Source organism: Bombina bombina, chromosome 2 (assembly GCF_027579735.1).
Source record: "Bombina bombina isolate aBomBom1 chromosome 2, aBomBom1.pri, whole genome shotgun sequence".
Classification (NCBI taxonomy): Eukaryota; Metazoa; Chordata; class Amphibia; order Anura; family Bombinatoridae; genus Bombina; species Bombina bombina.
Genome location: NC_069500.1, coordinates 343989541 through 344005700, shown reverse-complemented (window position 1 = coordinate 344005700; position 16160 = coordinate 343989541). Strand labels below are relative to the sequence as shown.

General features: G+C 37.2%; 1 protein-coding gene across 1 annotated transcript in view; it reads right to left on the bottom strand.

The window, feature by feature from the left end:
• CUX2 (cut like homeobox 2) overlaps window positions 1-16160 on the bottom strand; it is a 142571-nt gene that overhangs the window by 10046 nt on the left and 116365 nt on the right. The window contains exons 12-14 of the mRNA XM_053701709.1: window positions 13061-13339; window positions 4643-4831; window positions 3498-3768 (exon numbers count right to left, since the gene is read on the bottom strand). Of these exons, the coding sequence (XP_053557684.1) occupies window positions 3498-3768; window positions 4643-4831; window positions 13061-13339 (739 nt within the window). The remainder of the gene's footprint in view (window positions 1-3497; window positions 3769-4642; window positions 4832-13060; window positions 13340-16160) is intronic.

The following is a 16160-nucleotide window of genomic DNA, read 5'->3' as shown; positions in this document are numbered from 1 at the left end:
AGATAATTGAGTCCAGGCCTGGACCAAACAAAATCATTCCCTGAAAGGGGAGGGAAAGAAGTCTAGACTTAGAAGTCGTATCCACAGACCATGACTTCAGCTAGAGCCCAATGGGCCTGTACAGAAAAATCTGAAGCCGTAGCATTCAGACGAATAATCTGCATATTAGCATCACAGATAAAAGAATTAGCACCCTCAAGGCCTTAATTCTTTCCTGAGGACTGTCTAGAGGACCCTCCCTCTCGATCAAATCCCGTAAGGCGTTGCAACAATAGGTAACTGCTCCAGCAACCGCGGCAACAGCCGCCGGTTGAAAAACAAATATCCCGTATGTTGAAACATCCTTCTTAACAGAGTTTTAATCTTTTATCCATGGGTTCCTAAAACGAAGAGCTATCCTTAAGCGGGACAGTAGTACATTTAGCAAGGGCGAAGATAGCGCTATCTCTTTTAGGGATGGAACCTCACAACTCCATAGAGAGTCCAGGACCGGGAACAATTTGTTAAAGGGAGAAGAGGGGAAAAAGGAATCCAAACCTGTCCCATTCATCTAAAAGGAGCAGGAAAGGATAAGGTACCACCCTGTCCTCAAACTCTATCCAATTTAGGAATCAAAGGTTCATCAGGCAATTTGGCCTCTGGAACCTCTGAATTCGCCAAAAACTTCCTTTTGAAGAGAGCGCAAATTCCTAAAACTAAAGTCTGGTTCCTCCGCAGCCGGAGATTTAGAGGCAGCAGACCCAGAATGTTCATACTCTGAAGTCCCAGAAAGAACTTCATCCTTGGATAACCGTAACAGTTAAATCCATAAATTATCTAATGTACTCTGGGAAGGAGTGCAATATGTAACCTTTTGCTTGCTTTTGGCAGAGCGAGGTAAAGCGTTCAAGGCCCCCTCCAGATGGAGGATCAGCAATGCTACGGGAAACTGCATGTGTAGAGAGAGAAGAATGTAGGGTACACACCTCACTGGACGACAACTCCTCAGAGGGGGGCGGCTCAGTGGTATCAAACATGTTTGACATTATCACATTATCAAGGCATATGGAACATAATTGAGAGGGCAGATCTAAGGCCTCCTCACAATATAAACAGGAATTACTCTTTAGGAATAGAGGCAGTACCCTCTAAAGTAACAGAATCCTCCGTCGCTAGTGCACTAAGCGTAGAACTATAGAAAATGAAACAATCTTATTTTATTCACAAAAATGGCACCCTTATAGCCTAATGGCTGGGGCATTCCCCACCTCCTATGACCCAGACAGTACAGAGATTTGTGACCCGGTCAGGAAAGAGGGAATGAAAACTGCGCAATGCAGGACTGTCTCTGCTATGAGAAAAAGCGCACCAAACTTGTAAGCTGCACAGCTCTCAAAGTGAAAGTGAAACCTGTATATTCCATAACAACCTATGAGCCCATAACATCTCACACATAAAAGCAGCATAAAATCAAATAAACATATAAGATTATTCCCCACTGTTCAATAACCCCCCTCTCCTCAGGAGATATTAACTTGATTCTATACAGATAAAAGGAGTCACACTGTGACCCTGTCTTCTTGCGTTATCATACATGTATAAACAAATGAAACAATCTTACCAGAATCTATGCTGTGGAACAGTAACACGGCCCTTCAAGTGTGACAGATAGAAGCGTCACTGTGGCTGTGTGACATGGAGCATTGTCCTGCTGGAAAAATAAATTCTCAGCGTTGGGGAACATTGTCAGAACAGAAGGAAGCAAGTTTTCACAAGGATAAATCTGCCTGATTCCAGATGATCTTCCCTGATGAGACCAATTTTCAGCATTGCTCAACACCTGGTTGTCTAATGGTTAGACGGAGACCTGGAGAGGCCTACAAGCCGCAGTGCCTCACACTTTTTGTGAGATTTGGTGGAGGATCAGTGATGATCTGGAGGTGCTTCACAAGGGTTGGAACAGGTCAGATTTATCTTTGTGAAGGACACACGAATCAAGCCACGTACAAGGTTATGCTGTAAGAAAACTTGCTTCCTTCCGCTCTGAATATGTTCCCCAAATCTGAGGATTGTTTTCTCCAGCAGGACAATGCTCCATGCCACACAGCCAGGTCAGTCAAGGTGTGGATGGAGGACCACCAGATCAAGACTCTGTCATGGCCAGCCCAATCTCCAGACCTGAACCCCATTGAAAACCTCTGCAATCTGATGAAGAGGAAGATGGATGGTCACAAACCATCAAACAACGTCAAGCTGCTTGAATTTTTGTGCCAGGAGTAGCATAATATCACCCAACTGGAATGTGAAAGACTGCTGGAGAGTGTAATGCTCGTGGGATATTTCCCTATCAGACCAAACTTGGCCAGTAGTCTTCTTATCCCAGCGTCAAGTGGAAAGATAAGGAAATATCCCAGAACAAAGTGAGAGTTTAACAAATGAGGTAAGCAGTACGCACGTTAGACTGGGTAGTCCTTCATGGCAATAAGGGTAAGGCAAAGAATGGTCAGAGACAGAGTCCGGCAACAGAAAGGCAATCCAACAATTCAGGTTTTAAACAGCAGAGACGTCAGACAGGCAGCGTTCAGTAACAATAAGGCATGCCAGCTATTCCGGGGTTAAACAGCAGAGTGGTCAGACAGGCAGCGTTCAGTAATGATAAGGCAATTCAGGAGTAATTAAGCACCCTGGAGCACACACAGTAACACCTATACTTGGGCAAAGATGTAAGCAACTGAGGTACTTACATAGGAACAGGATTCGCGCCAAGGAGAGCACAGGTGTGGCGATGACGCCACCGCCGTGCGCCTGAAGCAACCGCCGCATCCATGGCAACGGCCATGACAATGTATCAGAGCAGCGGCCGAGACCGGAGGAACAGCGTGACAGAGAGCATGCTAAGACGCATGAAAGCTGTGATTGAATATTAGGGTTATTCCACCAAATATTGATTTCTGAACTCTTGCCAAGTTAAAGCATTAGTATTGTGTTGTTTAAAAACCATTATCCCTCTTTCACCAAACTTTACAGTAGGCAGTATGCATTCCAGATGCAGTGTTATTATTTTCTCAATATTTTGGAAAATGTAACATATTTTAGGTTTATTTATAATTTGCAAGTTTATTTAGTTAATAGTTTTACATTTTATAATAGAAAGCTCGAGTTTTAAGAGGTACTCATTGGCTTCCCATTGACTTGCATTATATGCGTAGGTTAATTTTACGTTGATTCGTTTAGCAGCAGCTCCTTCGGGAACAGAACCCTGAAGCAGGTATAGATTAATTTTGCCAGTCTGATTAATATTATACCCTGTTTTTCAGGTACATGTAACTTTGGTTTGTATGAAGACACACACAAATACTGTACAGCAATCCACATCACTAACACACACACAAATACATCTTATTATAATAAAAATGCCAATTCTAATGCTGCTTCCAAAATATTCGTAATACACATAGTTCTTCATTTTAGGGTTCTACTTCCTGACCTGCAAGTAACTGGTGTAGACAGAGTCTTACCTGTAGTTATGGAACCAGTTGATCACTGTATTTGTCTTAAGGTTTAGTTGGAGGGAGAGCATCTCAATAGTTTGCTGTGAGGGATACGGCTCTAGTTGATAAGCTTTCTTTAGAGCTTCCTTCTCTTCCAACGCTAGCACCACCCTCGGTTTCTTCATCTGAAGAAGACTGTATTCCTGCAGATGGAGGCCAGGACTTGCACAGTCTGTTCTAGTATTGGAAGACTCACTGTCTGAGCCACCAGTGAGTCCATATCGTCGCTTCAGATAAGCTACAAAGTATGCATAAAAGATTTGTTAGGGGAAACATAGTGCATAGTACAAATTTCTCTGTGTGTCTCTATATCTATCCATCTGTATCTTCAGTTTTTTTAAAGTGAAGGTAAACTTTGATGAATGAAAGCCCGTTTTTTAAAAATACTATTAAAAACAGGGGGACTTTCATTCATCAAAGTTTACAAAGCAGCCGTTTTGATTCAAAACTTACCTTTTTTTCTTTTCACAGCCAGAGCAGCTTTACCCCTCCTGGAAATCCTCTCTTCACACGTCAGCAATGACTAATCCGGCTTCCTCCAATCACAGCATGGCCTCAGGCAATGACTACCCTGGGGGGAAAGCCGTGATTAGAGGAAGCCGGATTAGTCATTACTGACGTGTGAAGAGAGGATTTCCAGGAGGGGGAAGCTGCTCCGGCTGTGAAAAGAAAAAAAGGTAAGTTTTTAATCAAAATGGCTGCTTTGTAAACTTTGTAAACAAGTGCCCCTGTTTTTAATAGTATTTTTAAAAAACGGGCTTTCATTCACCAAAGTTTACCTTCACTTTAAAGTACATGTATAAAACATATACAGATATGATAACACCTAGTCCACTTGCCAGTTTCATATATTCTTTTACTTCTGAACCTTGGTTTCTGCTTTATTAATTTTCTTATTTTGTATTCAGAGTAGCAACATCCTGTCTCAAACATCTAGTTCTCCTAATAGCAGCTTCAGATATAGCACTGAAGCTGTGGGTGCAATATTCAGTGTTATACAATGATATGAAAGCTGCCTGTTATATCTGAATCACCTACATGCTGCATTTTTCTTTAATATTTGATGCTACAATTAATTTTGGACGCCGTGATGCCAATATCTGAGAACTCACCTTTCTTTTCTATTTTCTTCATGTCCCTCAGTTTTTCAATGTTATGTGGATCACTTAACCAGAGCTGCATACGTACAAATGGCTCTCTGCCTTTCAGACTAAGCTTGTGCCACGGTTTAGGCCTTGAGAGAAGGTCTGATACAGAACCCTGAGTAAGTCCCAGAATGCTCTCTCCAAATAACCTTTGACCTTGAAAAGAGTAATTATAAAGTATTATAAACATTATTATTAATTATCATGTGTTCTAAGACACCAATGTTTGAAATTAATAACAGAGTTGTGGAATTGTGCAGACTGTAAAAAAACAACAACAACAAAATGATGTCAAACAAATGTGCTGCTGCATAATGTTTATTTTGTAACAGAATCACTGAGATCTATTTAAACAGTCCTGTACTGAGAGCATATAAGGTGTATTTAAATACAGGGTGGGCTTAATGTCATTAACATTTAAGAACTATAATTGACTTGCACAAGCTTACTGAGTGAAGGTTTTGTTGTAAGCTCTGAGTATAAAAAAAGAAAAATTATACAAATTGTTACAGTTTGGCAATGTGCTTATGTTATAGTTCCATTTCAATCTATATATTGTATGCATGAGCATATTTATGTATTTGTATAATATTCTAGTCATCATATTAGCCATGAGAAATATAGAAGCTGTCTATCTTTCTATGCTCTATTTTCAGTTACAAAAGCTATGAAGTCTTTTGTTTACTGCCCTGTCTCAAGAACAGAAGCTATACAAGCCTTTTTGTTTACCATGCCCTGTCTATCTCAAAGAGAATCAGGAGATGGTAAATAAGGAGTTATTTTCTCAGGCTTATTCCCATTCATAAAGAGTCACCAACTGTTTACATGTAAATAGGAGTCTTTCATGTACCTGTTGGGGTGTGGATGGTAAATAACAGGTTATCATGGATAAAGGAACATCTGACCTTACAATCACAACAGCTGTCCAAGCCATATGATTTATAGGTATCACCCACTCCAATAGCCCCTATTTACATGTAAACAGCTAGGACCAATGGCATTCAGTCTTCCAAATATGGTGAGGCGGGAACAAATGAACCAATGGTATCAAGAGTAATACTAACAGGTGGGGCAAGGATTGAATATATAGTAGTAGATGTAGTCAGTTAGTCAAGAGTGAAGAGAGAAGTCAGAAGGAGAGAGGATAGGACACAGACCAGAGCTAGCTGAAAGAATTTGTCCACAAAATAATCTCAAGGTACCTATGTCATGTATGTTTGTGTAAATGTATATTTGTAAGTAAATGTTAATTGTTATTGTCTTTAGGCCTATGCATTGAATATTGTGTCATTTTATGTTTTATAGCTGACCTAATAAATAATTGTGTATTTTGAAACCAACAGTAATTTTAAGAGTCTTATTATATTGGGTTATTTATCAGTTCCTCATCTATATGTGTATTTATGCAATATTTTAAACTAGAACTTAGTCAGTTCTATCTATTAATATAATATAGAAATATTTAATCCCATAGCTATAATTTGTACATTGTAAGCCCCTTTTTAGCTAAATAATAAGCCAGATTTCATATAATTTATGCCTTGCATGGTCAAGAAGACATAACGTGTATATATCTGGATTAGTTAGAGTTTAATTGTTAATTCCTCAAATGAGCCATAAAAGCTGTGTAAATAAACAGATATACTTTATGGACGTATGCTATATTGTCACTCTGGGATAAAATCAGAAAATATTGCATAAATATACATATATATATATATATATATATATATATATATATATATATATATATATATATATATATATACGCACTTTACAAGTCAGATTAAGGATCTAAAATTCCTCATATTAAATAACCTTTAAGACTAAATATTATATTTGTACTCTAAAATTATCACTCTATTAAGAGTTCTTTATTAAGAAAATTACTTTTAAGAGCTCTTTTAAGAGTTAATTTAAAATTATTACTTTAAGAGTTGGCGGCCACTTCAGGTAATAGAAATTTGCGTCTCCATTAAGATATTTTATCCGGCATATACGCTTTACACGTATGGTGAGGCTATTAGCAGTGTTCAGGCTGAGGCAGCCACCAGCAATAACTGAATTAATATTCTGTTTATTGAGCTAATAGTAATACCTTGTTGGAACGTTTACTTCTATTCAAAGAATCCTCATCATTTAAAACAAATATAGTTTAACTGTTGGTATTCATTTACAACAATTTCTAGCTATGGTTGTGACCATAGAAGATTATTAGGACGAATTCAGGCTGCTCCAGCCGTTCAACAGTCATAAAACCACATTTATTCAAATGCCACAAAATAAGCTTATTTCTGGCTTCATTTTGAACCAGTAAAATCCCTCAAGAGGATTAAATTTGAAACGTTTCTTTTGAATTAATAAATAAATATTGTTGCCGGCTAAGCAAAGGGAAGCTTTGTTTTATTAATATTGAAAAGGTTTCCCTCTACTAACTTGTCTTGCCTTTGATTTTTTATTTTTGATTTTTTTGTTTGTTTTGGCAATTAATGGTATTACAAGTAGTACATAATTAAGGAAAAAAAATTTTGTTATTTGATTTTTTTTTATTATCATTTTGTTTGAGTTTTTTTCCAAGATGGCTACAATATCTGCATTAGAAAGTTTTGTAGTTACTTACATCACAAGTTACAAAAGTAAAGATTTTGCTTGTGATGTTCATGAAAAAGAGAATCCTTGGAAATATGTCCAGGATTTATTTGAAAAAGAGATGACTTTCTCTAAAAAAAGTAAAAAATTAAAGGGCAGAGCAGTAGCAAGTATGTTTGCTGCATGCTTGGCAATGAATGCCAAAATAGAAGTTTTAAATGACGCCCTTCACAATTCTAATGAAAATTTAATTCTCAAACAAAAAGAAATTGACCAGAAAGAAAAAGAAATTGACAAATTGGAATGTAAAGTCAGTTTCTTAACATCACTTAATGATGAAATAAAATGCTTAAAAGAAAAAAGTGATGAGAACTGTGCTACTGCACAAACAGAACTTAAAATGTGTAAGGAAAAATTGATTAAAACAGAAAATGAAATGGATAATATAATTAGTGTAAATAAAGTTATCCAAAATAAACTTACACAATCACAAAGTGTACAAAATACTCATTTGCTACAAACTTTGAAAAAAGATGCATCCACCCAAACATATTCATTGAATAACTGTGACAAAGTGGGGGAGACAAGGAATGTAATTTTATTTGACAAAACTGATAAAACAATCAATTTTAGTTTAAAAGATACAGTGAATTCAGTAAACATAGGTGAAATCCCTGTTTTTCTAGCAACACCTGTGTTATGCCCTGCTACCAGAGGCAATAGTTCAAATACTGTATCTAACAACCACTCCACACCAATTTTAATTACTACAATGCCCAATTCAAGTTTTATAGCAAATTCAGGCCAAAATTGCACAGCTCAAAAAGAGTGTGATACATGTGTATCTAAATTACCAAATTATATTGTAAAAATGCCACAGTTACACAATGATATCTGCAGTGATTTGCTTAAAAATGAGAACATGGATCTCTTCAAAATATGTTTGGGGAATGCATTAAGAACTAAAACAGATATTGTAGTTAAGGTTTTGGAACTTGACATATTAACAAATGATTTACAGAGCAACAGATGGGTGGAAATCATGGATACAATTAATGGTTTTAAAGAAAAACAGTATTGTTATGATCTACCATGTAAACCTGTTTTTCCTCATTTCTTGGAAAAACAGAGGTACACTTGGAGTTTTGATACATCCCATGGTTCCCAAAAATCATATGCAAAATGGTTACATGATCTAAATCTATTTTCTACAAAGAGTATTTTTCAGCTCCAACCCAACACATGTAACGAAGAGAAGCATGGAGGAATCTTTCTTACAGAGATGGGTGGTATTTTTACAGCAATGGTGAGTATAATTGTATTACCATTGTTCTTGGAACTACTACAGCTTTTAATTAGTTCTAAACAAACATTGGGCCCAAGGGGGGGGAGAGAGATGTCTTTCAGGGAAGTGTCCTCCTGTCTGGGCACTTGTTTGTTAAATTGTTAAACAGTTAAAATAGGGTGTGCCTACCTTAGAATAGAACTACCTATTGGTGGTCCTGAGGCACATTCACCCTTTGTCTCCCAGCATGTTTACAAAATGTTCTTCCTGTTTATTTTTTAATTTGGAAAGATCTCACTCCATTGTTTGTTTTTGTCACAGACCTGAGATCAAAATAGCATGTTATCACACCCCTGGGAAAAATAATCTTAAATGATTTTAACAATATTATGTGCTCAAAATATTTTGGATTGCTTTAGAGCACTACTATAAAATTTAAGAGAGGGATGTCCAAGAGATGTTTCCAAAATGTAAATAATAGTTGTTCAATTAGAAAAGTAATTACATTTGTTTTGTTTGTTTTTCTAGAAAAATCGAAAACCAGTGATGGATATCTGTAAATGCTTCCTCAGAATCCCAACAGCTGAGCAGAAACGCAGAAACAACATCTACAATGATATTTCATTATAGTTATTGTACTGATATACTATGCCTGTTAATAATAATTTGTATCACAATTAATGGGCATTCTTTGGATAGACTTACTGTAGTAACCAAAGCAAAAAGCAGCATTGCAGCATGTTCTCACTGAAAGTTGTAAATATGTGTATCTTAATTTAGTTTTTAAATATGTTATGATAAATTTTAATTCAGACCTACTTTATCATGCAGAACTTCCATTCAATATAAATAATTAACAGAAGCTCAATATCTCCATATAGGATGGTATCCCTTTCCCATTAAAAACCAAACATTAACTAAATTTATTTTTCCTCTTTATTATTAAAGCCTGAGGAAAAGATTAATTATCCACAAATCCTAATGATTAGTTATATATATTTATTAAAGCAAAGTGGGATTCCAGTTTTTAATACCATCTCTATAAGATATTGAGGTTCTGATAGAAATGTGTCTTACCCAGTACATTTATGACCTTAAAAACATCATGAATACTATGATATAAAATAATATACATAATAGGTGTTAGACCATTTTAGGGAAGTCAGGTAGACATCTGGTTTAAAGTGTATTATAGGCATATTGACATAGAGTGAGTAATGCTTTTGTTTTAATACTTAGTGTAGAAGGTGTAGGGAATTATTTTTGTTTTATTTTGTTGTGTTTATATGTTGGTTAATATTTTAATCGGAGTAACATAAATATGTTGATTTTTCAGTTATAACCTATATGGTTTTGTGTTCAAACCTATCAGGTGTGAGATGAATGTCAAAAGAGAATGTAATTCTCAGGAGAATAATGGCAGTATTTGCCTCTCCAAGATTTGGGATACCAACACCACTGTCAATAGCTTTGATTCTGCCAAGCAAGTTTTTTTTTAACTACTGAAGATGTGCTGTGTAGATCTGGGACTTCTCTGCTGATGATATTACTTCAAGATAGAAAATAACATCCCAGAGACAGAAGGAAGATGGAAGATTCAAGATCCTGTCACAACCTATCACAAAGACACTACCATCATCCCTGAAGGAAGTATAGTGCAGCTATGCAAGTGGATCATCAAAAGGGGTACATTCATGTTACAGAGCCAGGGACCCACATCATTTCACGGTGACTACAGCATGAGAAGAGGCCACCACAGGTTCCTGTGTTCACAACATTTCCACTGAATTCGAAACCCTTTACTTGCATGTGCATATACTAAAAAAATGGACTTGTGGCGCTGCAAGGTGATAACAGTTTACTAAAATATCACCACTTACCGAGCAGGCCCCTGTGGAAAAAGGAAAGAAAACCTGTTCCAATACGAAAGTGTATACGCGCCTTTGCCCTCATAACAAACGTTTGTACAAGAAGGTGTTTAAGACGTACAAAATGGACTGATAGATGTACAGATCTTGTCTTACATAAGGATACCAAGCTTCCAGATGCCAGCACCAGTGTAAAATAGCATAATTAATGCTATTGGCTAGTCGTGTTAATCTTTGCTAAATTAAACTTCATCTCACGGAACACATTACCATGAGTTATAGCAGGATACTGTACATAATACTTTGTAATAATGCATAGGTTGTCTAGTAAGGGTCTGATCATGGGAGAAATACATAAGCAAGATACATAATGTGTGGCCATTGGCTAAAGCTTTCAAGGCCACAAAGCGGGGGACTGTTACAGTTTGGCAATGTGCTTATGTTATAGTTCCATTTCAATCTATATATTGTATGCATGAGCATATTTATGTATTTGTATAATATTCTAGTCATCATATTAGCCATGAGAAATATAGAAGCTGTCTATCTTTCTATGCTCTATTTTCAGTTACAAAAGCTATGAAGTCTTTTGTTTACTGCCCTGTCTCAAGAACAGAAGCTATACAAGCCTTTTTGTTTACCATGCCCTGTCTATCTCAAAGAGAATCAGGAGATGGTAAATAAGGAGTTATTTTCTCAGGCTTATTCCCATTCATAAAGAGTCACCAACTGTTTACATGTAAATAGGAGTCTTTCATGTACCTGTTGGGGTGTGGATGGTAAATAACAGGTTATCATGGATAAAGGAACATCTGACCTTACAATCACAACAGCTGTCCAAGCCATATGATTTATAGGTATCACCCACTCCAATAGCCCCTATTTACATGTAAACAGCTAGGACCAATGGCATTCAGTCTTCCAAATATGGTGAGGCGGGAACAAATGAACCAATGGTATCAAGAGTAATACTAACAGGTGGGGCAAGGATTGAATATATAGTAGTAGATGTAGTCAGTTAGTCAAGAGTGAAGAGAGAAGTCAGAAGGAGAGAGGATAGGACACAGACCAGAGCTAGCTGAAAGAATTTGTCCACAAAATAATCTCAAGGTACCCATGTCATGTATGTTTGTGTAAATGTATATTTGTAAGTAAATGTTAATTGTTATTGTCTTTAGGCCTATGCATTGAATATTGTGTCATTTTATGTTTTATAGCTGACCTAATAAATAATTGTGTATTTTGAAACCAACAGTAATTTTAAGAGTCTTATTATATTGGGTTATTTATCAGTTCCTCATCTATATGTGTATTTATGCAATATTTTAAACTAGAACTTAGTCAGTTCTATCTATTAATATAATATAGAAATATTTAATCCCATAGCTATAATTTGTACATTGTAAGCCCCTTTTTAGCTAAATAATAAGCCAGATTTCATATAATTTATGCCTTGCATGGTCAAGAAGACATAACGTGTATATATCTGGATTAGTTAGAGTTTAATTGTTAATTCCTCAAATGAGCCATAAAAGCTGTGTAAATAAACAGATATACTTTATGGACGTATGCTATATTGTCACTCTGGGATAAAATCAGAAAATATTGCATAAATATACATATATATATATATATATATATATATATATATATACGCACTTTACAAGTCAGATTAAGGATCTAAAATTCCTCATATTAAATAACCTTTAAGACTAAATATTATATTTGTACTCTAAAATTATCACTCTATTAAGAGTTCTTTATTAAGAAAATTACTTTTAAGAGCTCTTTTAAGAGTTGATTAGTTTACTTTTAAGAAAATGTTACTGGTGTAAATTGTTGTAAACAGAAAACAAAGAAATGTAATTTATTCTCTACTTGTGACAACAGGAAAAAGTGAACCTATGTTCTTGCAGAACAGTTTGTGAATGTGACACACTGAACAGCCTATAGAAATTTCAACTTTGTAATCATCTTTCTGCGGCTAAGAATACATTTTAAGGAAGTTTCCTGTGACTACAAACCAAAATGTGTCATAATGTCCAGGATATATTGACCCTTTTAAGCTGTCCTTGATATGAAAGACTGCAGAGAGGTTATTTATCTTGGCGCAAAATGAAGATAACCAAACAGGAAATATTATTAACAATTGTGATTAATGATCCCTAGCTAAATTACCACTATGGAAAGAAATCAGATACACATCCAGTAAGATGCTGTTTGCATACACACACAGACACACACAGAAACATAGGCACTGGCACACACAGGCACACACACACATAGACACACACACAGAAACATACGCACTGGCACACACACACAGACACACACACAGAAGCATACACACAGGCACACACACACACAGGAACATACGCACTGACACACACACACAGAAACATACGCACTGACACACACACAGGCACACACACACACACACAGGAACTTACGCACTTGCACACAGGCACACACACAGACAGAAACATACGCACTGGCACACACACAGACATACACACAGACAGAAACATACGCACTGGCACACACACACAGAAACATACGCACTGGCACACACACAGGCACACACACAGGAACATTGGCACTTGCACACAGGCACACACAAACAAACTTGTTTCTGCTCATTACCTAAATTATTGTCCGTCAGCACCTCTTTAACCTTCTTGGTGATGGAGTAGGTGTCTAGTTCAGGAGACATGGCGACTATTTCCTGAATACCTGCTGCTGCCGTCTGATGACTGGGGAAGGTTCTGCCACTCAGTGATGAAGCGGACCTGCTCTCTGGCTGCTGATTTTCTTTAGTGCTTTCTAAGTTCAAGATAAGTGGCTCAGGAGGACTACACTCCTGCTCTACAGGGCTGGGTGATGGAGAAGGGGATGACCGAGTCTCTGTAGGACTTGCTGTGCCTACAAAATAAAGAAATAGAGAAGAAAAGACGACATACATTGATAAAGAACACTTAATACAACAATCAACAAATACATAATAAAATTGAATGCAATAGCACTAAGTCTGACAAATTTCAAATTTACTTCTGTCCCTATACCATGTGACAGCCATCAGCCAATCACAGACTCATATATGTACACAATGTGAATTCAGTAGGAGCCAGTGCCTCAGAAAGTGTGCATATACAGGGAGTGCAGAATTATTAGGCAAATGAGTATTTTGACCACATCATCCTCTTTATGCATGTTGTCTTACTCCAAGCTGTATAGGCTCGAAAGCCTACTACCAATTAAGCATATTAGGTGATGTGCATCTCTGTAATGAGAAGGGGTGTGGTCTAATGACATCAACACCCTATATCAGGTGTGCATAATTATTAGGCAACTTCCTTTCCTTTGGCAAAATGGGTCAAAAGAAGGACTTGACAGGCTCAGAAAAGTAAAAAATAGTGAGATATCTTGCAGAGGGATGCAGCACTCTTAAAATTGCAAAGCTTCTGAAGCGTGATCATCGAACAATCAAGCGTTTCATTCAAAATAGTCAACAGGGTCGCAAGAAGCGTGTGGAAAAACCAAGGCGCAAAATAACTGCCCATGAACTGAGAAAAGTCAAGCATGCAGCTGCCAAGATGCCACTTGCCACCAGTTTGGCCATATTTCAGAGCTGCAACATCACTGGAGTGCCCAAAAGCACAAGGTGTGCAATACTCAGAGACATGGCCAAGGTAAGAAAGGCTGAAAGACGACCACCACTGAACAAGACACACAAGCTGAAACGTCAAGACTGGGCCAAGAAATATCTCAAGACTGATTTTTCTAAGGTTTTATGGACTGATGAAATGAGAGTGAGTCTTGATGGGCCAGATGGATGGGCCCGTGGCTGGATTGGTAAAGGGCAGAGAGCTCCAGTCCGACTCAGACGCCAGCAAGGTGGAGGTGGAGTACTGGTTTGGGCTGGTATCATCAAAGATGAGCTTTTGGGGCCTTTTCGGGTTGAGGATGCAGTCAAGCTCAACTCCTAGTCCTACTGCCAGTTTCTGGAAGACACCTTCTTCAAGCAGTGGTACAGGAAGAAGTCTGCATCCTTCAAGAAAAACATGATTTTCATGCAGGACAATGCTCCATCACACGCGTCCAAGTACTCCACAGCGTGGCTGGCAAGAAAGGGTATAAAAGAAGAAAATCTAATGACATGGCCTCCTTGTTCACCTGATCTGAACCCCATTGAGAACCTGTGGTCAATCATCAAATGTGAGATTTACAAGGAGGGAAAACAGTACACCTCTCTGAACAGTGTCTGGGAGGCTGTGGTTGCTGCTGCACGCAATGTTGATGGTGAACAGATCAAAACACTGACAGAATTCATGGATGGCAGGCTTTTGAGTGTCCTTGCAAAGAAAGGTGGCTATATTGGTCACTGATTTGTTTTTGTTTTGTTTTTGAATGTCAGAAATGTATATTTGTGAATGTTGAGATGTTATATTGGTTTCACTGGTAAAAATAAATACAGGTGGCCCTCGGTTTACAACGGTTCAATTTGCACTGTTTCAGAATAACAACCTTTTTTTCAGTCATGTGACTGCTATTGAAAAGCATTGAGAAGCAGTGCATTGATTAAAAAAGCCAGTAGGTGGAGCTGTCTGCTTGTGTTGCAGCAAATATATGCAAGCCAAGCAAGCTGAAATTAATCTGTTTAACCAGACCTGAGCTATTGATCAGATTTCAAAGGAACAAGATCTTCCTGTCTATAAATTAGTCCAGATTGGAATGCATAGAAAGAACTGTTTGCAGAAAAATGCAAGTAAAGTCTGTGTTGTGTGATTACTTTATTAGGTTTAAAATGCTGTTTAGCAAATGTTTTTGTTAATTTAACTTACTTTAGTTATATATTCTGTGTTGTGTGATTATTTTATTAGGTTTATAATGCTGTTTAGCATGTAAAGTCTTCATTTCAAAGCTTTAAAAATAATGTATTAGGTGTTACTTATGACAATTTTGAGAGGGGCCTGGAACCTAACTCCCTCACTTCCAATTGACTTACATTATAAACTGGGTTTCAATTTACAACGGTTTCGATTTACAACCATTCCTTCTGGAACCTAACCCCGGCGTAAACTGAGGGCTACCTGTAATTGAAATGGGTATATATTTGTTTTTGTTAAGTTGCCTAATAATTATGCACAGTAATAGTCACCTGCACACACAGATATCCCCCTAAAATAGCTATAACTAAAAACAAACTAAAAACTACTTCCAAAACTATTCAGCTTTGATATTAATGAGTTTTTTGGGTTCATTGAGAACATGGTTGTTGTTCAATAATAAAATTAATCCTCAAAAATACAACTTGCCTAATAATTCTGCACTCCCTGTAAAGAGATTGCGTGCAATTTGATAATGGAAGTAAATAGTCTCTTAAAACTGCATGCTCTATCTGAATCATTAAATTTTAATTTTGACTTCTTAGTGTCCCTTTAACATCCAGCTTTACTGACATTCGGCTAGATTACAAGTGTTGCGCTACGGCGTACAGCGTAATGGCCTATAACGCAACGTCCATTCCGCACTAAAACAAAATGACATTTTTGTGTGAGATTTTCATAGCGCCGGTATTACAGGTTGTACGTTCAGGCTAAAAAGCTTGCGTTACAGCCTACACCGACACGATCCTCACCACCATCTGAAAGCAGTAGTTATGGATTTTACGAAACAAAAATGTTTCACAAAACTAATAACTAAACTATTACAAAGTACACTAACACCCATAAACGACCTATTA